The sequence below is a fragment of the Grampus griseus genome (genome assembly GCF_964374135.1).
Source record: "Grampus griseus genome assembly, chromosome: 15".
Taxonomy (NCBI): domain Eukaryota; kingdom Metazoa; phylum Chordata; class Mammalia; order Artiodactyla; family Delphinidae; genus Grampus; species Grampus griseus.
Genome location: NC_139009.1, coordinates 73,598,892 through 73,626,532, shown reverse-complemented (window position 1 = coordinate 73,626,532; position 27,641 = coordinate 73,598,892). Strand labels below are relative to the sequence as shown.

The 27,641-nt window shown below is 35.7% G+C and overlaps 1 protein-coding gene across 1 annotated transcript in view; it reads right to left on the bottom strand.

Moving 5' to 3' along the window:
• Positions 1-27,641, bottom strand: part of DNAH6 (dynein axonemal heavy chain 6) — a gene marked incomplete at both ends in the record, with an annotated part of 289,518 nt that overhangs the window by 180,182 nt on the left and 81,695 nt on the right. Inside the window, 4 exons of the mRNA XM_082672762.1 lie at positions 6,090-6,233; positions 10,104-10,217; positions 20,148-20,276; positions 26,706-26,957. Of these exons, the coding sequence (XP_082528888.1) occupies positions 6,090-6,233; positions 10,104-10,217; positions 20,148-20,276; positions 26,706-26,957 (639 nt within the window). The remainder of the gene's footprint in view (positions 1-6,089; positions 6,234-10,103; positions 10,218-20,147; positions 20,277-26,705; positions 26,958-27,641) is intronic.

Sequence of the window (27,641 nt, the reverse complement as noted above, 5' to 3'; positions counted from 1 at the left end):
CTCAAAACAAAAATTTGGGGAGTTCATTGATAGTATACCTACTCAGTAAGAAATATTAAAGGAAGTTCTTCAGGCAGAATGAATATGCTATGAGTCAGAAACTTTGATCCATACAAAGAAATGAAGAACATTGGAAATGGAACAGATGTAAAATAAATTTCATATTCTATTTTTATTATCCTAAAAGGTAACTATAAAAAACAAAAATAGTAGCAACATGTAGTGTTTATACTACATATAAAAGTAAAATATATGACAACATTAATACAAAGGATGAGAGGGAGAATTGGGAATATGGTATTATAAACTCTTTATACTATGCATGAAGCAGTATAATATTATTTGAAGGTTGTTTTGGATTAATTGAAAATCTATATTTTAAATCTAGGATAACACTAAAAATTGCTTTAATGAAGTATGAATAACAACTCCATAGAGAAGATAAAACGGAATCATAAAACATATACAATTAAATCAAGAGAGGAAAGAAAAAGAGGAAAAAAGAAACAACAAACAAATAAAAAACCAGCATGATGACAATTTTAATCCAACCATACAAATAATATTCTAAATATTAATGGTCTAAACATGTCATTTAAAAGACTTTTTAAAAATCAGATTGGATAAAAAAGCAGGAACCAATTATATGCTGTTCAAGAAATACTTTAAATATAAAGACATAGAAAAGTTAAAAGTGAAAAAATGGAGAAAGTTATATCATGAAAACTCTAAAAGAAATCTGTACTAACTATATTAATTTCAGATAATGCAGACTTCAGAAGAAGAAATCTTATAAAAAATAAAGAGGGAAAATATGTAAATGATAAGAGGGTCAATTCTCCAAGAAGAAATAGTAATACTAAGTGTGAATACATCTAACAATGGAGCATCAAAATAAATAAAGCTCCACTGTCTTGAGATGCAGTATCCTCATAAGTTATTTGGAATTTTTCTTTGTAGAAGATTTGTCTTTTATCCTTTGTCTATCTATCTACCTATTTATCTATCTATTCATCCACTCAGTTGTTTACTTATGTCAATATGAATTCATGGATATTTATTTTATAATTTGGGTTATAACACAATATTGTATTATTTATTGTTTGGTCAAATCATTACAACTTGGGCCATTGAAAATTCTTCCACTTGATTTCTGTGTATCTTTGATATAAGCCGTAATTTTTTTTTCTTTTTTTCACCAACAATAGAGAACCTATTTTATTTAAAAATTTTTTTTCATGTTTTTTTTCAACATCTTTATTGGAGTATAATTGCTTTCCAATGGTGTGTTAGTTTCTGCTTTATAACAAAGTGAATCAGTTATACATATACATATATCCACATATCTCTTCCCTCTTGCGTCTCCCTCCCTCCCACCCTCCCTATCCCACCCATCTAGGTGGTCACAAAGCACCGAGCTGGTCTCCCTGTGCTATGTGGCTGCTTCCCACTAGCTATTATTTTACATTTGGTAGTGTATATATGTCCATGCCACTCTCTCACTTTGTCCCAGCTTACCCTTCCCCCTCCCCATATCCTCAAGTCCATTCTCTAGTAGGCCTGCATCTTTATTCCTGTCTTGCCCCTAGATTCTTCATGACCAATTTTTTTTTTTTAGATTCCATATATATGTTAGCACACGGTATTTGTTTTTCTCTTTCTGACTTCCTTCACTCCGTATGATAGACTCTAGGTCCATCCACCTCACTACAAATAACTCAATTTCGTTTCCTTTATGGCTGAGTAATATTCCATTCCATATATGTGCCACATCTTCTTTACCCATTCATCTGTTGATGGACACTTAGGTTGCTTCCATGTCCTGGCTATTGTAAATAGAGCTGCAATGAACATTGCGGTACATGACTCTTTTTGAATTATGGTTTTCTCAGGCTATATGCCCAGTAGTGGCATTGCTAGGTCATATGGTACTTCTATTTGTAGTTTTTTAAGGAACATCCTTACTGTTCTCCATAATGGCTGTATCAATTTACATTCCCACCAACAGTGCAAGAGGGTTCCCTTTTCTCCACACCTTCTCCAGCAATTATTGTTTGTAGACTTTTTGATGATGGCCATTCTGATTGGTGTGAGATGATATCTCATTGTAGATTTGATTTTCGTTTCTCTAATGATTAATGATGTTGAGCATTCTTTCATGTGTTTGTTGGCAATCTGTATATCCTCTTTGGAGAAATGTCTATTTAGGTCTTCTGCCCATTTTTGGATTGGGTTGTTTGCTTTTTTTGATATTGAGCTGCATGAGTTGCTTGTATGTTTTGGAGATTAATCCTTTGTCAGTTGCTTCATTTGCAAATATTTTCTCCCATTCTGAGGGTTGTCTTTTGGTCTTGTTTATGGTTTCCTTTGTTGTGCAAAAGCTTTGAAGTTTCATTAGGTCCCATTTGTTTATTTTTGTTTTTATTTCCATTTCTCTAGGCAGTGGGTCAAAAAGGATCTTGCTGTAATTTATGTCATAGAGTGTTCTGCCTATGTTTTCCTCTAAGATTTTGACGGTGTCTGGCCTTACATTTAGGTCTTTAATCCATTTTGAGTTTATTTTTGTGTATGGTGCTAGGGAGTGTTCACATTTCATTCTTTTACATGTAGGTGTCCAGTTTTCCCAGCACCACTTATTGAAGAGGCTGTCTTTTCTCTGTTGTATATTCTTGCCTCCTTTATCAAACATAAGGTGACCATATGTGCGTGGGTTTATCTCTGGGCTTTCTATCCTGTTCCATTGATCTATATTTCTGTTTTTGTGATGATACCATAGTGTCTTGATTGCTGTAGCTTTGTAGTATAGTCTGAAGTCTGGGAGCCTGATTCCTCCAGCTTCATTTTTCTTTCTGAAGGTTGCTTTGGCTATTTGGGGTCTTTTGAGTTTCCATACAAATTGTAAAAATTTTTGGTCTAGTTCTGTGAAAAATGCCAGTGGTAGTTTGATAGGGATTGCATTGAATCTGTAGATTGCTTTGGGTAGTACAGTTATTTTCACAATGTTGATTCTTCCAGTCCAAGAACATGGTATATCTCTCCATCTATTTGTATCATCTTTAATTTCTTTCATCAGTGTCTTATAATTTTCTGCATGCAGGTCTTTTGTCTCCTTAGGTAGGTGTATTCCTAGATGTTTTATTCTTTTTGTTGCAATGGTAAATGGGAGTGTTTTCTAAATTTCACTTTCAGATTTTTCATCATTAGTGTATAGGAATGCCAGAGATTTCTGTGCATTAATTTTGTATCCTGCTACTTTACCTAATTCCTTGATTAGCTCTAGCAGTTTTCTGGTAGCATCTTTAGGATTCTGTATGTATAGTATCATGTCATCTGCAAACAGTGACAGCTTTACTTCTTCTCTTCCGATTTGGATTCCTTTTTTTTCTTTTTCTTCTCTGATTGCTGTGGCTAAAACTTCCAAAACTATCATAGTGGTTTTGGAATCATAGTGGTGAGAGTGGGCAACCTTGTCTTTTTCCTGATCTTAGTGCAAATGGTTTCAGTTTTTCACCATTGAGGATGATATTGGCTGTGGGTTTGTCCATCATTTTGTATGAATGAAATTCAATTTTTTGTTAAAATTCCTCCAAAAGAGAAAACTTCAAGCTCGGATAGTTTCACTCTTGAATTCTACCAAACATCTAAGTGAAAAATAATACTAATTCTGTATAATCTCCTGCAGAAAATAGAAGAGGAAAGAACACTCCCCAAGTCATTTTATGAGGCAGTATTAACTCATAACCACACAATGATGTTACAAGAAAAGAAAACTAAAGATCAATGTCCCTCATGAATATAGGCGCAAAAACATCCTCAAATAATATTAGTAATTTGAATCCAGCAATATAAAAGAGTATAGTACATCACGACCCAAGTGAGGTTCAGTTCAGGAATTCAAGCCTGCTTCAATATTTGACCACTGATAGATGTAATTCACCATGTTAATAGACTAAAGAAGAAAAACCATATGATCATAGGCATAGAAAAATCATTTGATAATTATCAACACCCATCTATGATAAAAAAAAGAAACCTCTCAGGAAACTGTGAAACTGTTATCTTAATATAGGGCATCTATAAAAAAATTTGACTAACATCATACTTAAAAAGAGACTGAATATTTCCCCTCTAAGATATGGAAAAGGACAAGGATGTTTTCTCTCACCACTCCTATTCAATATTGTACAGTAAATCCTGGCCAGTGCAACAAGGCAAGAAAAAGAAATAAAAGGCACACAGATTGTAATGGAAGAAATAAAATTGTCTTTATTCACAGTTGAAATCATTTTCTATGTTGAAAATTCTGAATAATGTACAAAAATCTCCTAAAATTAAAAAGTGAATTTATTAAGATCACAGGATATAAGATCAATATACAAAGGTCAATAGTATTCCTACATACCAGCAATGAACACTTAGAATTTGAAATGAAAAAAAATATAATTTAAGATACCATAAAAGAATACTTAGTTTTAAATATGTGCATAATCTTTACACTGAAAATTACAAAATGTTAATGAAAAGAAATAAAAGAAGACCTAACTAAATAAAGGGATAGGCAGGTAACAGATTAGAAAATTCAATCTTGTTAAGATGTCAATTCTCTGGAAATTGATCTATTGATTTGACACAGTCCACCCAAAATCCCAGCAATTTTTTATACATATGATAAGCTAATTCTAACATTTACATGACAAGGTAAAGGAATCAGAATTGACAAAATTGTGAAAAAGAAGAACAAGTTGGAGAACTTAACACTACCTGATTTCAAGACTTACTAGCTATAGTTATCAAGAGAGCATGGTATTAGTGAAAGAATAGACTTACAGAACAACCAAACAGAATAGAGAGTCCAGAAACAGACTAAAAAATATGGTCAGCTGACTTTTGACAAAGATGAAAAGGCAAACAATGGAGAAAGAATACTTTTTTCAAACAATGGTTCTGGATCAACTGAATATCCATATGTAAAAATGTAAATAACTCAAATCATATACTTTAATTTAAAAAAAAAAGCAACACTAAAAAACTTCCAGAAGAAAATATAGAAGAAACTCTGTGTGACCTTTAGGTTTGGCAAAAGTTTTTAGATTCTATACTAAAAAGATAATCTGTAAAAGAAAAAAATATTACTTGGACTTTTATCAAATTTAAGCCTTTTGTTCTGTGAAAGTCACTGTTTAGGGACTAAAAAGACAAGCCACTGACCGGGAAAACTATTTTCAAGTTACATATTTGAAAAAGGACTTATATCATGACTATATAACACAACATTGTTAATCAACTATACTCCAATATAAAATAAAAATTAAAAAAAATCTTTGCTGTTCTTCTATGAATTGTTAGACCCTAATGTCTTTAGAATGTAAATTCTAAAAACTTCTGCTGTGTAAAATGTATAAAAACTTTTTGGTGTGTCAAATATCATTTGTGTTACAAATTTTCAAGCTGGTAGTCTCTTTTACCATTACTTTCTGAGTACTATTTAATTACTATTTGAGAGTCAACAGAAGAATGAATGAACAAGGATCATCGTTGCCAATGGACACTGTTCTCTATGTGTCAAAAATTAAATAAAATATAGATTTTAAAGTTCCAAAAAAAGAGAACTCTGAAAACTCACTAATAACAAAACAAACAACCCAATTAAAAATTGGGCTAATATTCAAACAGACATTTCAGCAAAGAAGGTAGATGGATGGCAAATGGACATGGGAAAAGATGTTCAACATTACTAATCATTAGAAAAAGGTAAATCATCACGATTATGAGACTGTACCACACATTTATTAGAAAGGTTAAAATGAAAACCAAACCAAACCAAATAAATAAACTCCCTATTGATAACAAGTGCTGGTGAGAATGAGAAACAACTAGAATTCTCATAAAAATCAATTGCATGATTTGGCCAGTTGAAGAGAGGGATGCAGTCTGTGCCTCTGCAATACAGTAGCTGAATTTGTCTGTTGTTTCTTCTCTCTGCAAAGCTGACTAATTTAAACAGAGAAGAATTCCTGGCTTTGGTCTCATTAGCATCAAGTAGTAACTGATTGACCTGGAGTTTTGGAAATAATTTCTACTAAACTTACCTTTTCTTTCATATTTTCCACCTTACTTTTTAGCTGGGGCACTGCACTGTTGGGTGGCAAGCCTTTTTCCAATTGAGTCACAAATTTGGCATATTTGGAAACTTGACTGTTTAGAAATTCTGGATCCAGGCAGTCAAATTTAGACTATGAAAATTGAGGGGAAAACAAAGAAGTTAAGACATATGATAAAAGGCAAACTTGAAATAGTAAATTTTTTTTACTCTACTCACATTTTTTGATAGCTATGTTGTTAAACCAAGTTGACTCTATATTTTGGAAATGGCTCTACTTATTAAGATTTCTAATAGTGTATCAGGCATTGTTTGTTTATTACACTCATATCATTTTCTCCCATATCACCAAATGCAGTATTGCAATCCCTGTAATTTATTCCAGAGGGCCAACCATTGTAAAGTTACAAATAGCTAATGTTTACTCTTGTGACCTAGAAATGTCTCACCAAGTAGTCTCCTATTATTTGATCATGTAGCCCTTTAATATAACTGATTTAAACATATATTCCAATGTATGCATGTATTTATAAATATATTTCTCAGTTACATAAACATGTAAGTGTACACATATATTATGTCAGATGGGCATATGGATTGATGGTAATAGAAAATTTGTAAAAATGAAAAGATATTCCATGCTCATGGATTGGAAGAATTAATATTGTTAAGATGTTTATACCACCTAAAGAAATCTACAGATTCAATACAATCCCTATCAAAATTCCAGTGGTATTTTTCACAGAAATACAACAAACAATCCTAAAATTTGTATGGAACCACAAAAGACTCAGAATAGCCAAAGCAATCTTGAGAAAGAATAAAAAAGATGGAGGTATCAATTCCTTGATTTCAGATTATCCAACTATCCAAAGTTATAGTCATCAAAACAGCATAGTACTGGCACAAAAACAGACACATAGATTAATGGAACAGAAGAGAAAGCCCCAAAATAAACCCACACATGTATGGTCAATTAATTTACAAGAAAGGAGTCAAGAATATACAATGGGGGAAGGACAGTCTCTCAATAAATGGTGTTGGGAAAATTGGACAGCTAGAGGCAAAGGAATGAAACTGGACCACACACAAAAATAACTCAAAATGGATTAAAGATTTGAACCTAAGACCTGAAACCTAAAAACTCCTAGAAGAAAATATAGGCAATAAGCTCCTTGAGGTGGGTCTTGGCAACAATATTTTGGATTTGACACCAAAAGCAAAGGCAACAAAAGTAAAATAAGCAACTACATCTAACTAAAAAGCTTCTGCACAGCAAAGGAAAGCATGAACAAAATGAAAAGGAAAGCTATACTTAATGGGAGAAAAAATTTGCAAATTATATAGCTGATAAGGGGTTAATATCCAGAATATGTAAAGAACTCAATAGCAGAAAAACAACCTGATTAAAAATAGGGCAAAGGATCTGAATAGATATTTTTTCCAAAGAAGACGTAACAGATGTCCAACAGGTACATGAAAAAATGCTCAACATCATTAATCACTGGGAAATTAAAATCAAAACCACAATGAAATACCACCTCACTCCTGTTAGAATTTTAGTATCAGAAAGACAAAATAGAACCAGTGTTGGCAAAGATGTGGAGAAAAAGGAACACTTGTGCATTGCTAACAGAAATGTAAATTGGCACAACAGCCATATGGAAAACAGTATTAAGATTCCTCAAAAAATTAAAAATAGAACTATCATATGATTCAGCAATTCCATTTCTGATTATTTATCCTAAGAAAGCAAAAACACTGATTCAAAAAGATATACAGACACCCAAGTTCATAGCAGCATTATTTACAATAGCCAAGAAATGGAAACAAACTAAGTGGCCACCAGTGGATGAATGGATGAAGAAAATGTAGTATATGTATACAATAGGCTATTATTCAGCCATAAAAAGAATGAAACCTTGTCATTTTTGACAACATAGATGGACCATGAGGGCTTTACGTAAAGTGAAATAAGTCAGACAAAGAAAGACAAATACCATATGACCCCACTTGTATATGGAATCCAAAAGCAAACAAAACAACAGAATAACTCATATGTAGAACCTAAAGCAAAACAAAACAAAACAACTAAAACAGAACAAATTGGTAGTTTCCAGAGGAGGGGTGTGTGTGTGTGAAATAAGTGAAGGAGGTCAAAATGTACAAACTTCCAGTTATAAAATAAATAAATCATGGGAATGTAATGTACAGCACAGTGACTATAGTTAATAACACTGTATTGCATATTTGAAAGCTGCTAAGAGAGTAGATCTTGAATATTCTCATAAGAAAAAAAGTTTTGTAACTATGTAAGGTGACAAATGTTAACTGAACTTATTGTGGTGATCACTGTGCAATATACAGAAATATTGGATCATTATATTTTACACCTGAAACTAACATGTCAAATATGCCTCAATTTTAAAAAAAGAAAATTTATAAACATTCATTTTTTTTTCTGGATTCAACATTTTCTTTTTGCTCCCTAATGGGTCTTTTTGTATACTTCCTATGGTAAATTTGTCCCACTTTAGAAGCTACTGCTCTAATCTATGGTGGTAATCAGAAAACTCTCTAAGCTTCTTCTTTACTACTCAGGAGCATTTTCTAATTCTGAGATAAGTGATAAATGAGTTACACAAAAGCACTTAAAATTCTCTGATATAATAGTATATATATGTTTGTTTATTTTCCACTTTCTCCACCGAAAGGTAAATTCTGTGAGGGTTTGGACTTTGTCCTTTTTATTCTCCACTGGTATCTACTGTACCTAGAACATTATCTGGGAAACATTCTTGCATCACTGTGCCCAGATATGTGACTTCTAATTATAGGCACCAGCATAGGGAAGCTGAACAAGCAAGTGTAAAACAATATTTGTGAAGTTGATGGTATTTCTTACATGTCCATATCACACTTGAAAGAACAGATGGTCATCTATTCTGCCTCCTAGAGGGTTGACACTTGTTAAGGTTTGAACGCAAGGGTAGACCCTAATAACCAAACCCTATGATACCTGGTCCCCTAATTTACTATTACTAGAATTTACTATTAAGCTCTCAAGGGAAGATCCTGGATCTCATTACTGGGATTCTATTCTATCACAGGGAACAAAAGGGCTTTCTTTCTTTCTTTCTTTTTTTTTTTTTTTTAAAAGGACAATAAGGGCTTCCCTGGTGGCGCAGTGGTTGAGAATCTGCCTGCTAATGCAGGGGACACGGGTTCGAGACCTGGTCTGGGAGGATCCCACATGCCGTGGAGCGGCTGGGCCCATGAGCCACAACTACTGAGCCTGCGCGTCTGGAGCCTGTGCTCTGCAACAAGAGAGGCTGCAATAATGAGAGACCCGCACACTGCAATGAAGAGTGGCCCCCACTTGCCACAACTAGAGAAAGCCCTCGCGCAGAAACGAAGACCCAACACAGCAAAAATAAATTAATTAATTAAACTCCTACCCCAACATCTAAAAAAAAAAAAAAAACACTTACCATGTTCCTTCAATGAGTCAAGTTCTTTCACAATATTATAAAAATAAATAAATAAATTAATTAATTAAAAAAAGGACAATAAAAACAGAACCTAGGCTAACAGAAATCTAATGTGTGTAGATCATGAATAAAATCCTACAAACCTTAATAACACTTGGCTGTAGTGTGTTGGGACAACATTGTGTTCAGAAACCACAAAGAAGTTAAATGCCATGCTGTGAGGTCCTTTGATGACTCCTTCATTTAGTTATCTTATTTGGAGGACCTGAGAAACCTGCCTTACAATAATGTAGTCTTCTCTGTGGTACTTAAAGACTTATGTGGCAGAAAGACCTTTGTGCATTTCACCAGAAAGCTGATAATAATTCCCATAAAATAACACTGCATGTTTTGCTGAAATTAAGAATACACCAGCTTATTTTTTTAAAAAACTATAATTCATACCATTAGGTTTCTAAGGTTAAATAATACAAAAATGATTTAAGAAATGAAAGTTGTTGTTTTTTTTTTACCTGTAACCATTCTTGTTGGAGTTGATCCCATTCAGATAAAGAATCCCAGAGCAATTGTTTGAGCTTCAATTCAGCACTAACTTCTTCCAAAGCTTCAAACTTGGACACTTCTACCTTTTAAAATATAATAAGCAAAATGTACTATTTAATTTTCTGATATAGAGATCTTATGTTATCTTCCTATCAATAATTTTTGATACAGTGACACCTTAGCAGAATATGGGTGGGACCCAAATGGGGAAAGAAAAGGAGAGACAGAAACAATGAAAAAACAAATCACAAAACCCCATGTATATTCAGATTTCTATTTGAGTGACAAAATATAATTCTTTATATTTCCTTAGAACTTAGAAATTTTCCAAAGACACAAATATTACAAGAGTGCTAAGGGCATTCTTTCTCAAGTTGGATCATACATGTATATACCTGTCTGGTCTATTGGGTAAACAGATGAGTCTTTAGAGGCAATGATATCCTTTAGGGCTTATATCTTAGATGATAGAAGAGGGAGAGGATGTTTGTGTGGTAGTTGGTGGAGGGAATGGGGAGATTAAAGATGGAGTGAACAGCCTAGTTTCTTACCTATTTCTAACCCAGTGGACTGTATATGAACCCTAGACAGAGAAAGGTTGCAAGAAAATCTGAAGAAGCTGTTTTCATGCCTTGGAGGTGGGAAAATCTCCAGGAGGTTGGTTGCACAGAAACTGTGAGCTTTGCCATAAGCTGGGGCTTTAAACATTGCATACAATAGCAGCAAAATACACATTCTTTTCAAGTGCATGCAGAACATTCCCCAGGATAGATCATATGATAGGCCACAAAAGAAGTCTTAACAAGTTTAAAAAGTCTGAAATCATATTATCTTTTCCAGCTACAATGGTATGAAAATAGAAATCAACAACAAGAGGAAAGATGGAAAATTTACAAATATTTGGAAACTAAACACCACACTCCTGAACAACCAATGGCTTATAGAGGAAATCAAAGGGAAATAAAAATAAATATCTTGAAACAAATAAAAATGGAAACACAGCACACCAAAACCGATGAGATGCTGCAAAAGTAGTTCTGAGAGGGAAGTTTATAGTAATAAATGGATATATTAAGAAAATAGAAAGACCTCAAATAAACAACTTGACTTTACACAACAAAGAACTAGAAAAGGAGAACAAGCTAAGCCCAGAGTTAGCAGAAGAAAGGAAATAACAAGGATCAGGGTGGAAATAAAAAAAATAGAGAACAGAAAAACAATAGAAAAGATCAATGAAACTAAGAGCTTTTTTTCTGAAAAGATAAACAAACCTTTAGCTAGACTAAGAAAAAAAAGAGAGATGATGCAAAGAAATAAAATCAGAAATGAAAGAGGAGACATTAAAATCTATACCTCAGGGGGCCCTTCAAGATGGCAGAGGAGTAAGACGTGCAGATCACCTTCCTCCCCACAAGTACATAAAAAATACATCTACATGTGGAACAACTCCTACAAAACACCTACTGAACACTGGCAGAAGACATCAGACTTCCCAAAAGGCAAGAAACTCCTCACGTACCCAGGTAGGGAAAACGAAAAAAGACGAAACAGAGACAAAGAATAGGGACAGGACCTGCACATCGAGGAGGGAGCTGTGAAGGAGGAAATATTTCCGCACAGTAGGAAACCCCTTCACCAGTGGAACCCTGCTGGAGTGAGTTGGGGCTGGGAGCTGAGGCTCGGGCTTTCAAGATCAGATCCCAGGGAGACGACGGGGGTTGGCTGTGTGAACACAGCCTTAAGGGGGATATTGTGCCACAGCTAGCCAGGAGGGAGTCTGGGAAAAAGTCTGGAACTACCTAAGATGCAAGAGACCATTGTTTCGGGGTGCGCAAGGAGAGGGGATTCAAAGCACTGCCTAAATGAGCTCCAGAGACGGGCGCGAGCCGCAGCTATCAGTGCAGACACCAGAGACAGGCATGAAATGCTAAGGCTGCTGCTGCAGCCACCATAAAGCCTGTGTGCAAGAACAGGTCACTATCCACACCTCCCCTCCTGGGAGCCTGTGCAATCCGCCACTGCCAGGGTCCCGTGATGAAGGGACAACTTCCCCGGGAGAACACATGGCACGCCTCAGGCTGGTGCAACGTCAGGCTGGTCTCTGCCGCCGCAGGCTCGCCCTGCATTCTGTACCCCTCCCTATCCCAGGCCTGAGTGAGCCAGAGCTCCCTAATCAGCTTCTCCTTTAACCTCCTCCTGTCTGGGCAAAGAACAGACACCAGAGGGTGACCTACATGCAGAGGTGGGGCCAAATCCAAAACTGAACCCCAGGAGCTGTGTGAACAAAGAAGAGAAAGGGAAATTTCTCTGTGCAGCCTCAGAAGCAGCGGATTAAATCTCCACAATCAACTTGATGTACCCTGCATCTGTGGAATACCTGAATAGACAACAAATCATCTCATAATTGAGGCGGTGGACTTTGAGAGCAAATGTAGACTTGGGGTTTGCTTTCTGCATCTAACTTATTTCTGGTTTTATGTTTATCTTAGTTTAGTATATAGAGCTTACTATCATTAGATTTGTTTATTGATTTGGTTGCTCTCTTCCTTTGTTTTTCATATATATATATATGTTTTCCATTTTCTCTTTTTGTGAGTGTGTATCTGTATGCTTCTTTGGAGATATTGTCTGTATAGGTTTGCTTTTACGATTTGTTCTAGGGTTCTGTCTGTTTGATTTTTTTTCCTTTAGTTTAGGTTTTAGTGCTTCTTTTTATAGGTGGATTTGTTTATTGGTTTGGTTGCTCTCTTCTTTCTTTATTTAATTTTTTTAATTTTAACAAAAAAATTTTTATTTTAATAACTTTATTTTATTTTTCTTTCTTTCCTCCATTTTCTTTTGAGCCATGTGGCTGACAGGGTCTTGGTGCTCTGGCTGGGTGTCAGGCCTGAGGCTCTGAGGTGGGAGACCAGAGTCAGGACACTGGACCACCAGAGACCTCCTGGCCACAGTAATATCAATCAGCGAGAGTTCTCCCAGAGATCTCCGTCTCAATGCTAAGAACTAGATCCACTCAATGACCAGCAAGCTCCAGTGCTGGACACCCATGCCAAAGAACTAGCAAGAAAGGAACACAGCCCCACCCATTAGCAGAGAGACTGTCTAAAATCATAATAAGTTCACAGACACCCTGAAACACAGGGTGGTCCTGCCCACCAGAAAGACAAGATCCAGCCTCATCCACCAGAACACAGGCACCACTCCCCTCCACCAGGAAGCCTACACAACCCACTGAACCAACTTTACCCACTGGAGGCAGACACCAAAAACAATGGGAAGTACGAACCAGCAGCCTGTGAAGTGGAGACCCCAAATGCAGTAAATTAAGCAAAATGAGAAGAGAGAGAAATATACAGCAGTTGAAGGAGCAAGGTAAAACCTCACCAGACCAAACAAATGAAGAGGAAATAGGCAGTATACCTGAAAAAGAATTCAGAGTAAAAATAGTAAAGATGATCCAAACTCTTGGAAATATAATGGAGAATAAAAGAAAGGATTAACAAGGACTTAGGAAAACTAAAGAGCAAACAAAGAATGATGAACAACACAATAAATGAAATTAAAAATTCTCTAGAAGGAATCAATAGCAGAATAACTGAGACAGAATGGATAAGTGACCTGGAAGATAAAATAGTGGAAATAAGTACCGTAGAGCAGAATAAATAAAAGAGAATGAAAAGAATTGAGGACAGTCTCAGAGACCTCTGGGACAACATTGAGTGCATCAACATTCAAATTATAAGGGTCCCAGAAGAAGAAGGGAAAAGGAAGGGAATGAGAAAATATTTGAAGAGATTATAGTTGAAAACTTCCTTAATATGGGAAAGAAAATAGTCAGTCAAGTCCAGGAAGTGCAGAGAGTCCCATAAAGGATAAATCCAAGGAGAAACATGCCAAGACACATATTAATAAAACTGTCAAAAATTAAATACAAAGAAAAATATTAAAATCAGCAAGGGAAAAGCAACAAATAACATACAAGGGAATCCCCATAAGGTTAACTGCTGAACTTTAAGCAGAAACTCCGCAAGCCAGAAGGGTGTGGCAGGATATACTTAAAGTGATGAAAGGGAAAAACCTACTACCAAGATTACTCTACCCAGCAAGGATCTCATTCAGATTCAATGGAGAAATTAAGACCTTTACAGACAAACAAAAGCTCAGAGAATTCAGCACCACCAAACCAGCTTTACAACAAATGCTAAAGGAACTTCTCTAGGCAGGAAACACAAGAGAAGGAAAAGACCTACAATAACAAACCCAAAACAATTAAGAAAATGGTAATAGGAACATACATATCGATAAATACCTTAAATGTAAATGGTTTAAATGTTCCAACCAAAAGTCACAGGCTCACTGAATGGATACAAAAACAAGACCCATATATATGCTGTCTACAGGAGACCCACTTCAGACCTAGGGACACATACAGACTGAAAGTGAGGGGATGGAAAAAGACATTCTATGCAAATGGAAATGAAAAGAAAGCTGGAGTAGCAATTCTCATATCAGAGAAAATAGACTTTAAAATAAAGACTATTACAAGAGACAAAGAAGGACACTACATAACGATCAAGGGATCAATCCAAGAAGAAGATATAACAGTTGTAAATATTTATGTAGCCAACATAGGAGCAACTCAATACATAAGGCAAATGCTAACAGCCATAAAAGGGGAAATTGACAGTAACATAATGATGGTAGGGGACTTTAACACCCCACTTTCACCAATGGACAGATAATCAAAAATGAAAATAAATAAGGAAACACAAGCTTTAAAGGACACATTAAACTAGATGGACTTAACTGATATTTATAGGATATTCCATCCAAAAACAAAACAATTCACTTTCTTCTCAAGTGCTCATGGAACATTCTCCAGGATAGATCATACCTTGGGTCACAAATCAAGCCTTGGAAAATTTAAGAAAATTGAAATTGTATCAAGTATCTTTTCTGACCACAAAACTATGAGACTACATATCAATTACAGGAAAAAAATCTGTAAATAATACAAACCCTGGAGGCTAAACAATACACTACTAAATACCCAAGAGTTCACTGAAGACATCAAAGAGGAAATCAAAAAATACCTAGAAAAAAATGACAATGAAAACACGATGGCCCAAAACCTATGGTATGCAGCGAAAACAGTTCTAAGAGGGAAGTTTATAGCAATACAATCCTACCTCAAGAAACAAGAAAAACCTTAAATAAACAACCTAACCTTACATCTAAAGGAACTAGAGAAAGAAGAACAAACAAAAGCCAAAGTTAGCAGAAGGAAAGAAATCATAAAGATCAGATCATAAATAAATGAAAAAGAAATGAATGAAATGATAGCAAAGATCAATAAATCTAAAAGCTGTTTCTTTGAAAAGATAAACAAAATTGATAAACCATTAGACAGACTCATCAAGAAAAAAAGGGAGAAGACTCAAATCGATAGAATTAGAAATGACAAAGGAGAAGTAACAACTGACATTGCAGAAATACAAAGAATCATGAGAGATTACTGCAAGCAACTATATGCCAATAAAATGGACAACCTGGAAGAAATGGACAAATTCTTAGAAAAGCACAACCTTCCGAGATTGAACCAGGAAGAAATAGAAAATATAAAGAGACCAATCACAAGCACTGAAATTGAAACTGATTGAAAATCTTCCAACAAACCAAAGTCCAGGACCAAAGTCCAGATGGCTTCACAGGCAAATTCTATCAAACATTTAGAGAAGAGCTAATACCTATCCTTCGCAAACCCTTCCAAAATATAGCAGAGGCAGGAACACTCCCAAACTCATTCTACAAGGCCACCATCACCCTGATACCAAAACCAGACAAAATGTCACAAAAAAAGAACTACAGGCCAATATCACTGATGAACATACATGCAAAATTCCTCAACAAAATACTAGCAAACAGAATCCAACAGCACATTAAAAGGATCATACAGCATGATCAAGTAGGGTTTATCCCAGGAATGAAAGGATTCTTCAATATATGCAAATCAAAAATGAGATAAACCATATTAACAAATTGAAGAATAAAAACCATATGATCATCTCAATAGATGCAGAAAAAGCTTTCAACAAAATTAAACACTGATTTATGATAAAAACCCTCCAGAAAGTAGGCATAGGTAACTTACCTAAAGATAATAAAGGTCATATATGACAAACCTACAGCCAACATCATTCTCAATGGTGAAAAACTGAAATCATTTCCACTAAGATCAGGAAAAAGACAAGGTTGTCCACGCTCACCACTATTATTCAATGTAGTTTTGGATGTTTTAGCCACATCAATCAGAGAAGAAAAAGAAATAAAAGGAATCCAAATCGGAAAAGAAGAAGTAAAACTGTCACTGTTTGCAGATGACATGATACTATACATAGAGAATCCTGAAGATGCCACCAGAAAACTACCAGATCTAATCTACCAGAAAACTACTAGAGCTAATCAATGAATTTGGTAAAGTAGCAGGATACAAAACTAATGCACAGAAATCTCTTGCATTCCTATACACTAATGATGAAAATCTGAAAGAGAAATGAAGGAAACATTTCCATTTACCATTGCAACAAAAAGAATAAAATACCTAGGAATAAACCTACCTAAGGAGACAAAAGACCTGCATGCAGAAAACTATAAGACACTGATGAAAGAAATTCAAGATGATACAAACAGATGGAGAGATATACCATGTTCTTGGATTGGAAGAATCAACATTGTGAAAATGACTGTACTACCCAAAGCAATGAACAGATTCAATGCAATCCCCATCAAACTACCAATGGCATTTTTCACAGAACTAGAACCACAAATTTCACAATATGTATGGAAACAAAAATGATCCTGAATAGTCAAAGCAATCTTGAGAAAGAAAAACAGAGCTGGAGGAAGCAGCCTCCCAGATTTCAGACCATACTACAAAGGTATAGTAATCAAGAAAGTATGGTAGTGGCACAAGAACAGAAATATAGATCAATGGAACAGAATAGAAAGCCTAGAGATAAACCCACACACATATAGTCACCTTATCTTTGATAAAGGAGGCAAGGATATACAATGGAGAAAAGACAGCCTCTTCAATAAGTGTGCTGGGAAAACTGGACAGCTACATGTAAAAGAATGAAATATGAACACTCCCTAATACCATACACAAAAATAAACTCAAAATAGATTAAAGACTTAAATGTAAGGCCAGACACTATAAAACTCTTAGAGAAAAACATAGACAGAACACTTTATGACATAAATCACTGCAAGATCCTTTTTGACCCATCTCCTAGAGAAATGGAAATAAAAACAAAAATAAAGACATGAGACCTAAGGAAACTTAAAAGCTTTTGCACAGCAAAGGAAACCATAAACAAGACCAAAAGACAACCCTCAGAATGGGAGAAAATATTTGCAAATGAAGCAACTGACAAAGGATCAATCTCCAAAATATACAAGAAGCTCATGCAGCTCAATATCAAACAACAAACAACCCAATCCAAAAATGGGCAGAAGACCTAAATAGACATTTCTCCAAAGAAGATATACAGATTGCCAAGAAACACATGAAAGGATGCTCCACATCAGTAATCATTAGAGAAATGCAAATCAAAACTACAGTGTGGTATCACCTCACAACGGTCAGAATGGCCATCATCAAAAATCTACAAATAAATGCTGGAGAAGGTGTGGAGAAAAGGGAACCCTCTTGCACTGTTGGTGGGAATGTAAATTGATACAGCCACTATGGAGAACAGTCTGGAGGTTCCTTAAAATCTAAGAGTAGAACTACCCAGCAATCCCACTACTGGGCATATACCCTGAGAAAACTGTAATTCAAAAAGAGTCATGTACCACAATGTTCATTGCAGCTGTATTTACAATAGCTATGGCATGAAAGTAACCTACATGTCCTTCAACAGATGAATGGACAGATGAATGAAAGAAGTTGTGACAAATATATAAAATGGAATATTACTCAGCTATAAAGAAAAAGGAAATTGAGTTATTTGTAGTGATGTGGATGGACCTAGAGTCTGTCATACAGAGTGAAGTAAGTCAGAAAGAGAAAAACAAATACCGTACACTAACACATATATATGGAATCTAAAAAAAAAAAAAAGGTTCTGAAGAACCTTGCAGCAGACAGGAATAAAGACACAGACATAGAGAATGGACTTGTGGACATGGGGAGGGGGAAGGGTAAGCTGGGACGAAGTCAGAGAGTGGCATGGACATATATACACTAACAAATTTAAAAGAAATAGCTAGTGGGAAGCAGCCACATAGCACAGGGAGATCAGCTCGGTACTTTTTGTCTACCTAGAGGGGTGGGATAGGGAGCGTGGGAGGGAGATGCAAGAGGGAGGGGATATGGGGATATATGTATAGCTGATTCACTTTGTTATACAGCAGAAACTAACACACCACTGTAAAGCAATTATACTCCAATAAAGATGCTAAAAAAAAACCTTACACCTCAGAGATACATATGATCATAAGAGACTCCTCTGAATAAGTATATGCCAATAAATTGTATACCTTTGAAGAAATGTATAAATTGCTAGAAACATACTGCCCACCAAGACTGAATAAGGAAGAAACAGAAAATCTGAACAGACCAATAAGGATAAGGAGATTGAATGAGTAATCCAAAACCTCCCAGCACAGAAAAGCCCAGGACCAGATGACTTCACTGGTAAATTTTACCAAACATTTGGGGGGAGAAAAAAGAATTAATGCCAATATTTCTCAAACTTTTCCAAAAAAATTGAAGAGGTGGGAACACTACCAAACTCATTTTACAAGGCTAGCATTACCCTGACATTAGGGATCTGGCCTTGACTTCATTAAGAATTAGAGATGATTTCCTAGGCCAGTTAGGCCTTCACTCCTATCCTCCTAATGACTGAGAGCTGCAGAGGAAGGTTGATATGAGGTGATCCTAAAGGATCGTAAAGTATAGATATGGAACGTGGAAGGAGGGAGACACACTTCTATTTCAGGCTCTGGCTCAAGAAAGGCTATTCTTTCTGACCCAAGAGTGCCCACCTGTTAGTTATAGCCTTTATCAAGCAATATTTCCGCCACAGCTCCCGTCCTACTGCATACTTTCCTGTCTTACAGGTCAGTTAACTAATCTGGGAAAAACTATGAACCCTAATTCTCTCATGCACAAACCTCCTGAATCAAGTATTGTACCAGTTGCATTGTCTAGTGCCAGGTCATTATTTTGCAGGTTGCTCCACCAAGCCCTGGGATCTGGAGTGGACACTCAGACTGCTCAGACCACTTTCTGGCCATCCATTTGGGGCTATGGAAGAGACAGGTGCATCCCCATGTGAGGTCCATGCACTCCGCTGAAACTTTTGGGGAACTGATTAACCCCTCCCTCATTGCTGGTGGCCCTCTGGATTTGATCCTAGGAATCTTTTCTATTTTCTTTTCTTTTTGGTCTCTCTAATAGCTGTTCAGAGCACTTATATCTCTCACTCATTTCTCTTCATTTTTTTGAGGCATATCTTTTAGCTTTTTAAACCTACCCTTTTTGTATCCATCTTTGCCCTGGCTTAGCCAAATTGTCTTCTTTCATCAAACTGGCACATCAAACCAGGGCAAATTAGGCAATATTGATGGAATCATAATACACACATGAATGTAAAAGAAGCTTGAATATTATTTAAGGAAGAATAGAGGGGTTTTAATTGACCACATTTAAAAATCCACATACATTTTAACATAGAAGCTACAGTCCCTGGTCTGAGGGTTTGTCTAAAATTCACAATTACTTTTTAATTAGAAAGACATTTTGTCTAACCTGTGTACTAATCTTTAAACACTTCACAGGCAGAGAACATGTCATATTTTGTATTTCAGATTGTTCCAGCACAGTGACTAGCACATTGGTGTCCAAACATTGAATACTTACAGTCACATTATTGAAAATGCGTATGCACCAATGCCATTTCTATGCACATATTTTAGAAACATATGTGTAGAGCTGTCATTACCTTAAAATTCTTCTGATAGGATTTATACTGAAATGCACGTTTTTGAAGATCATCTAGAACTGACTGCAGATCATTCAACATGACGTTTACTTTGTCTTGGTCAGCGTTAATATCCAAAATCTGTGGATCCTGTAAAATTAAGATAGGTTTTGATTACTCATTCTTATTTTGATGTATACCATCAAAATAAATGAATTAATAAACATTTTCAAAAAATATTTCTTCTAATTCTCTTTTCACTCTAATTTTTAGAAAATATATTAAAATTGTTGTTTTTCTGTATTTAAAGCAATGCATATACATTGTAAAAATTACAGAAATGTATAAAGAAGTAACTTGGGGATAATATTGCTTTTAAAGAATACCTAATACATTTTCCCTCATCTGTTTTCATTTATTACATTTGTTTCAGCTAACGTGACTTCAGGTAAGGAGAGGTGAATACAATATGGAAAAGAAAGAAGAAAATATGATATAAGGAAAATTATCATTTTACAATAAAGGAATAATTACAATTTATGGGACTTCCCTGGTGGCTCAGTGGTTAAGAATCTGCCTGCCAATTCAGGGGACACAGGTTCGAAACCTGGTCCAGGAAGATCCCACATGCCACGGAGCAACTAAGCCCATGGGCCACAACTACTTAGCCTGTGTGCCTAGGGCCCATGCTCCTCAACAAGAGAAGCCACCACAATGAGAAGCTTGCACACCACAATGAAGAGTAGTCCCTGCTCGCTGAAACTAGAGAAAGCCTGCACACAGCAATGAAGACCCAATGCAGCACACACACACCCCCAAAAAATGGAATGATTACAATTTACAATAAAGGTATGATTCTATTTAATTGAAGTTCATAAAAAGGCAAAACCAATTTATGGCTTTAGAATTCAAGGTAGTGGCTGCCTTTGGAGAGGAAGGAAGGGTTAGTGACTAGGGGAGACACTAAGGATGGCAATAGCAATAGTTCTTCATCTCAGTAGTGGACACATGGATGTGTTCACTTTCTGAAAACTCACTGACTTGTACACTTATTACACTTATGTACAGCTTCCTCTGTGCAAAAATACAAAAATACTTCAATACAAAAGTAAAAACAGAGATAGCTTCATCCACCAGAGGGCAGACAGCAGAAGCAAGAACTACAATTCTGCAGCCTATGGAATGAAAACTACATTCACAGAAAGACAGACAAAATGACATATGTACCAGATGAAGGAACAAGATAAAACCCCAGAAAAACAACTAAATGAAGTGGAGATAGGAAACCTTCCAGAAAAAGAATTCAGAATAATGATAGTGAAAATGATCCAGGACCTCAGAAAAAGAATGGAGGGAAAGATACAGGGGATGAAAGAAATGTTTAACAAAGACCTAGAAGAATTAAAGAACAAAGACCTAGAAGAATTACAGAACAAACAAACAGAGATGAACAATACAATAACTGAAATGAAAAATACACTAGAAGGAATCAATAGCAGAATAACTGAGGCAGAAGAATGGATAAGTCACCTGGAAGACAGAATGGTGGAATTCACTGCTGCACAACAGAAGAAAGAAAAAAAAAATGAAAAGAAATAAAGACAGCCTAAGAGACCTCTGGGACAACATTAAAAACACAAATATTCACAGTATAGGGGTCCCAGAAGGAGAAGAGAGAGAGAAAGGACCCGAGAAAATATTTGAGGAGATTATAGTTGAAAACTTCCCTAACATGGGAAAGGAAATAGCCACCAAAGTCCAGGAAGCGCAGAGTCCCAGGCAGGATAAACCCAAGGAGAAACATGCCAAGACACATAGTAATCAAACTGACAAAAATTAAAGACAGAGAAAAATTATTAAAAGAAACAAGGGAAAAATGACAAATAACATACAAGGGAATTCCCATAAGGTTAACAGCGGATTTCTCAGCAGAAACTCTACAAGCCAGAAGGGAGAGGCATGATATATTTAAAGATGTGAAAGGGAAGAACCTACAACCAAGATTACTCTAATTGGCAAGGACCTCATTCAGAATTGATGGAGAAATCAAAAGCTTTAGAGACAAACAAAAGCTAAGAGAATTCAGCATCACCAAACCAGCTCTACAACAAATGGTAAAGAAACTTCTCTATTAAGAAAAATGGTAATATGAACATACATACTGATAATCACCTTAAATGTAAATGGATTAAATGTTCCAACCAAAAGTCACAGACTCACTGAATGGATACAAAAACAAGACCCATATATATGCTGTCTACAAGAGACCCACTTCAGACCTAGGGACACATACAGACTGAAAGTGAGGGGATGGAAAAAGATATTCCATGCAAAGGGAAATCAAAAGAAAGCTGGGGTAGCAATTCTCATATCAGACAAAATAGACTTTAAAATAAAGACTATTATAAGAGACAAGGAAGAACACTACATAATGATCAAGGGATCAATCCAAGAAGAAGATATAACAATTGTAAATATTTATGCAGCCAACATAGGAGCGCCTCAATACATAACATAACAGGGTAAATCGACAGTAGCACAATAATAGTAGGGGATTTTAACACCCCACTTTCACCAATGGACAAATCATCAAAAATGAAAATAAATAAGGAAACACAAGCTTTAAAGGACACATTAAACAAGATGGACTTAATTGATATGTATAGGACATTCCATCCAAAAACAACAGAATACAATTTTTTCTCAAGTGCTCATAGAACATTCTCCAGGATAGATCACATCTTGGGTCACAAATCAAGCCTTGGTAAATTTAAGAAAACTGAAATCATATCAAGCATCTTTTACAACCACAACGCTATGAGATTAGAAATCAATTACAGGAAAAACACATAAAAAACACAAACACGTGGAGGTTAAATGATACACTACTAAATAACCAAGAGATCACTGAAGAAATCAAAGAGGAAATAAAAAAATACCTAGAGACAAATGACAACGAAAACATGACAATCTAAAACCTATGGGATGCAGCAAAAGCAGGTCTAAGAGGGAAGTTTGTAGCAATACATTCCTACCTCAAGAAACAAGAAAAATCTCAAATAAACAGTCTAACCTTACACCTAAAGGAACTAGAGAAAGAAAAACAAACAAAACCTAAAGTTATTAGAAGGAAAGAAATCATAAAGATCAGAGCAGAAATAAATAAAATAGAAACAGAGAAAACAATAGCAAAGATCAATAAAACTAAAAGCTTCTTTGAGAAGATAAACAAAATTGATAAACCATTAGCTATACTCATCAAGAAAAAGAGGGAGAGGAATCAAATCAATAAAATTAGAAATGAAAAAGGAGAAGTTACAACAGACACCACAGAAATACAAAGCATCCTAAGAGACTACTACAAGCAACTCTATGCTAATAAAATGGACAACCTGGAAGAAATGGACAAATTCTTAGAAAGGTATAAGCTTCCAAGACTGAACCAGGAAGAAAGAGAAAATATGAACAGACCATTCACAAGTAATGAAATTGAAACTGTGAATAAAAATCTTCCAACAAACAAAAGTCCAGGACCAGATGGCTTCACAGGTGAATTCTATCAAACATTTAGAGAAGAGCTAACACCCATCCTTCTCAAAGTCTTCCAAAATATTGCAGAAGAAGGAAAACTCCCAAACTCATTCTACGAGGCCACCATCACCCTGATACAAAAACCAGACAGAGATACTAGAAAAAAAGAAAAATTACAGACCAATATCACTGATGAATATAGATGCAAAAATCCTCAACAAAATACTAGCAAACAGAATCCAACAACACATTAAAAGAATCATACACCATGATCAAGTGGGATTCAATATATGCAAATCAATCGATGTGATACATCATATTAACAGACTGAAGAATAAAAACCATATGATCATCTCAATAGATGTAGAAGAAGCTTTTGACAAAATTCAACACCCATTTATGATAAAAACTCTCCAGAAAGTGGGAACAGAGGGAACCTTCCTCAACATAATAAAGGCCATATATGACAAACCCACAGCAAACATCATTCTCAATGGTGAAAAACTTAAAGCATTTCCTCTAAGACCAGGAACAAGACAAGAGTGTCCACGGTTGCTATTATTATTCAAGATAGTTTTGGAATTCCTAGCCATGGCAATCAGAGAAGAAAAAGAAATAAAAGAATACAAATTGGAAAAGAAAAAGTAAAACTATCACTGTTTGCAGATGACATGATACTATACATAGATAATCCTAAAGATGCCACCAGAAAATTACTAGAGCTAATCAATGAATTTGGTAAAGTTGCAGGATACCAAATTAATGCACAGAAATCTCTTGCATTCCTATATACTAACAATGAAAGATCAGAAAGAGAAATTAAGGAAACAATCCCATTCATCATTGCAACAAAAAGAATAAAATACCTAAGGATAAACCTACCTAAGGAGGTCAAGACCTGTACCCAAAAACTATATGACACTGATGAAAGAAATCAAAGATGACACAAACAGATGGAGAGATATACCATGTTCTTGGATTGGAAGAATCAATATTATGAAAATGACTATACTACCCAAAGCAATCTACAGATTCAATGTAATACCTATCAAACTACCAATGGCATTTTTCACAGAATAGAACAAAAAAATCTTAAAATTTGTATGGAGACACAAAAGACCCTGAATAACCAAAGCAATCTTGAGGGCAAAAAAAGGAGCTGGAGGACTTCAGACTGTACTACAAAGCTACAGTAATCAAGACAATATGGTACTGGCACACAAACAGAAATATAGATCAATGGAACAGGATAGAAAGCCCAGAGGGAAACCCACACACCTATGTTCAACTAATCTATGACAAAGGAGGCAAGGATATACAACGGAGAAAAGACCATCTCTTCATTAAGTGTTGCTAGGAAAACTGGACAGCTACATGTAAAAGAATGAAATTAGAACACTCCCTAACACCATACACAAAAATAAACTCAAATTTGATTAGAGACCTAAATGTGAGACTGGACACTATAAAACTCTTAGAAGAAAACATAGGAAGAACACTCTTTGACAAAAATCACAGCAAGACCTTTTTTGACCCACCTCCTAGACTAACAGAAATAAAAACAAAAATAAAGAAATGGGACCTAATTAAACTTAAAAGCTTTCGCACAGCAAAGGAAACTATAAACAAGATGAAAAGATAACCCTCAGAATGGGAGAAAATATTTGCAAACAAAGCAGAAAAGGATTAATCTCCAAATTATATGAGCAGCTCATGTGGCTCAATATTACAAAAAACAGACAACCCAATTAAAAAATGGGCAGAAGACCTAAATAGACATCTCTCCAAAGAAGACATACAGATCCAAGAGGCACATGAAAAGCTGCTCAACATCACTAATTATTAGAGAAATGCAAATCAGAACTACAATGAGGTATCACCTCACACCGGTTAGAATGGGAATCATCAGAAAATCTACAAAGAAAAAATGCTGGAGAGGGTATGGAGAAAAGGGAACCCTCATGCACTCTTGGCAGGAATGTAAATTGATGTAGCCATTATGGAGAACAGTATGGAGGTTCCTTAAAAAATTAAAAATAGAATTACCATATGACCCAGCAATCCCATTACTGGGCATATGCCCAGAGAAAACCATAATTCCAAAAGACACATGCACCACAATATTCATTGCAGCACTATTTACAATAGCCAGTTCATGGAAGCAACCTAAATGCCCATCGACAGACAAACGGATAAAGAAGATGTGGTACATATATACAATGGAATATTACTCAGCCGTAAAAAGGAACAAAATTGGGTCATTTGTAGAGGTGTGGATGGACCTAGAGATTGTCATACAGAGTGAAGTAAGTCAGAAAGAGAAAAACAAATAGCGTATATTAACGCATTTATGTGGAATCTAGAAAAATGGTACAGATGAAATGGTTTGCAAGGCAGAAATAGACACAGATGTAGAGAACAAACGTATGGACACCAAGGGGGGAAATTGGTGGCAGGGTGGTCGGATTAATTGGGAGATTGGGATTGACATGTGTACACTAATATGTATAAAATAGATAACTAATAAGAACCTGCTGTATAAAAAATAAATAAAATAAAATTTAAAAATTAAAAAAAAAGAATCATCCGGATGTCTAGTCTAAGTTCTTAAAATAATTCCTCTTGCATCTTTTGTATAGGAAAATTGATGCAAGTTAATCAAACATTCTTCTTTATCATTTATCAATTTATACTCTACCTCTTTCTAAGGGGGAATTTTCTAATATGCGGCTAAGCAAACCCTAAAATTGTCACAATAACTATAAAATATGCTAACAGGTTATAAAAACACTCATTTCATAATAATAAATAGAAACCAGCAGAAGGAGAATTCAATATTGCATACATGCTTTAGTTGCAATGGCCTAGAATTTATTCGGTATCTAAGAGAGGTTCAGAAACACTTTCAGTTTTCAATAGCAGCTCAGAGAATTAAGCCATAAAAAAACAAAAGTTAAACCAGATTAAAATGAAATATGCTTTCTAAATGGTTTATTAAAATGGAATAGTCAGCCTTTACACAGATTTTTAAATCCTGCTTCAGCTTACCTGTGCTAGCAGCTTTATTTCATTCACTTCATTGCTTAGATCCTCAAGATCTCTGCCCAGATGCACACAAAATTGCTTAATCTTTGTTTCTCTGTCACCCACGGATTTATCAATGGCATTCCGAACAGCAACAATGGATGGCTTCATAGTGACAAAAACAGCAAAGTCTTCGGGAGGTGTGGGAACCTGATATTGTTCAATCAGCTTGTACATCTGAACCACTACATTCCCTTCATCTTCAAGGCTTTCAATCTAAACAGAAACATTAGCTGCTCGTTAAATAAATCAGAGTCCTTGTTATACCCGTTAAGATTGTCTGATAGGAGACAGCTGCTGTGCATCGTAAATATCACGCTGTGAAGAGCCAGCACACAGAGGGGTGCGTTTAATGCAGATCAAACTGGCTGGAGCCTGCTGGGTGGCAAATACAGTCATTGCTACGATGCAGGTAATAAGGCCCAGGAGGTAAGTTTTTCAGAGCTGAGCATAGTTAGTATTACTGTTATAGGTGTTTAGTTTTGTCTCTCTGTTTTGTTCTCTAGTAGATTAAACAGTGCCAATATTTGAAGTTTTCAGAGACAACAGGTGCTGTGAGGATGCCCAGCTGTAACATCTGACATTCCAGGCCTGTGTGTTGAGCAGTGACTGTCCCAGGGCAGCCCCTGAGGTGTGTGGACCATGTACCCATAGATTCAGAACCCTGATCTATGGTGAGACTCACACTACCCTTTAATAAAGGCTTCTGAAACCTTTATTACTGACTACTAAACATCTTTGCTTTGATGCCCTTCCTTCAGTGGACAGTGCCTTTACTACATTTTTGGCAAGGACTCCCCAGTTTTTGGGGAACCCTCCTCCCTGCCACTCTGCCACAAGATTATAGAGCAAGTATCCATGTTCTACAACTTGACCCACCTCCTGGCCACAAGCTGAACC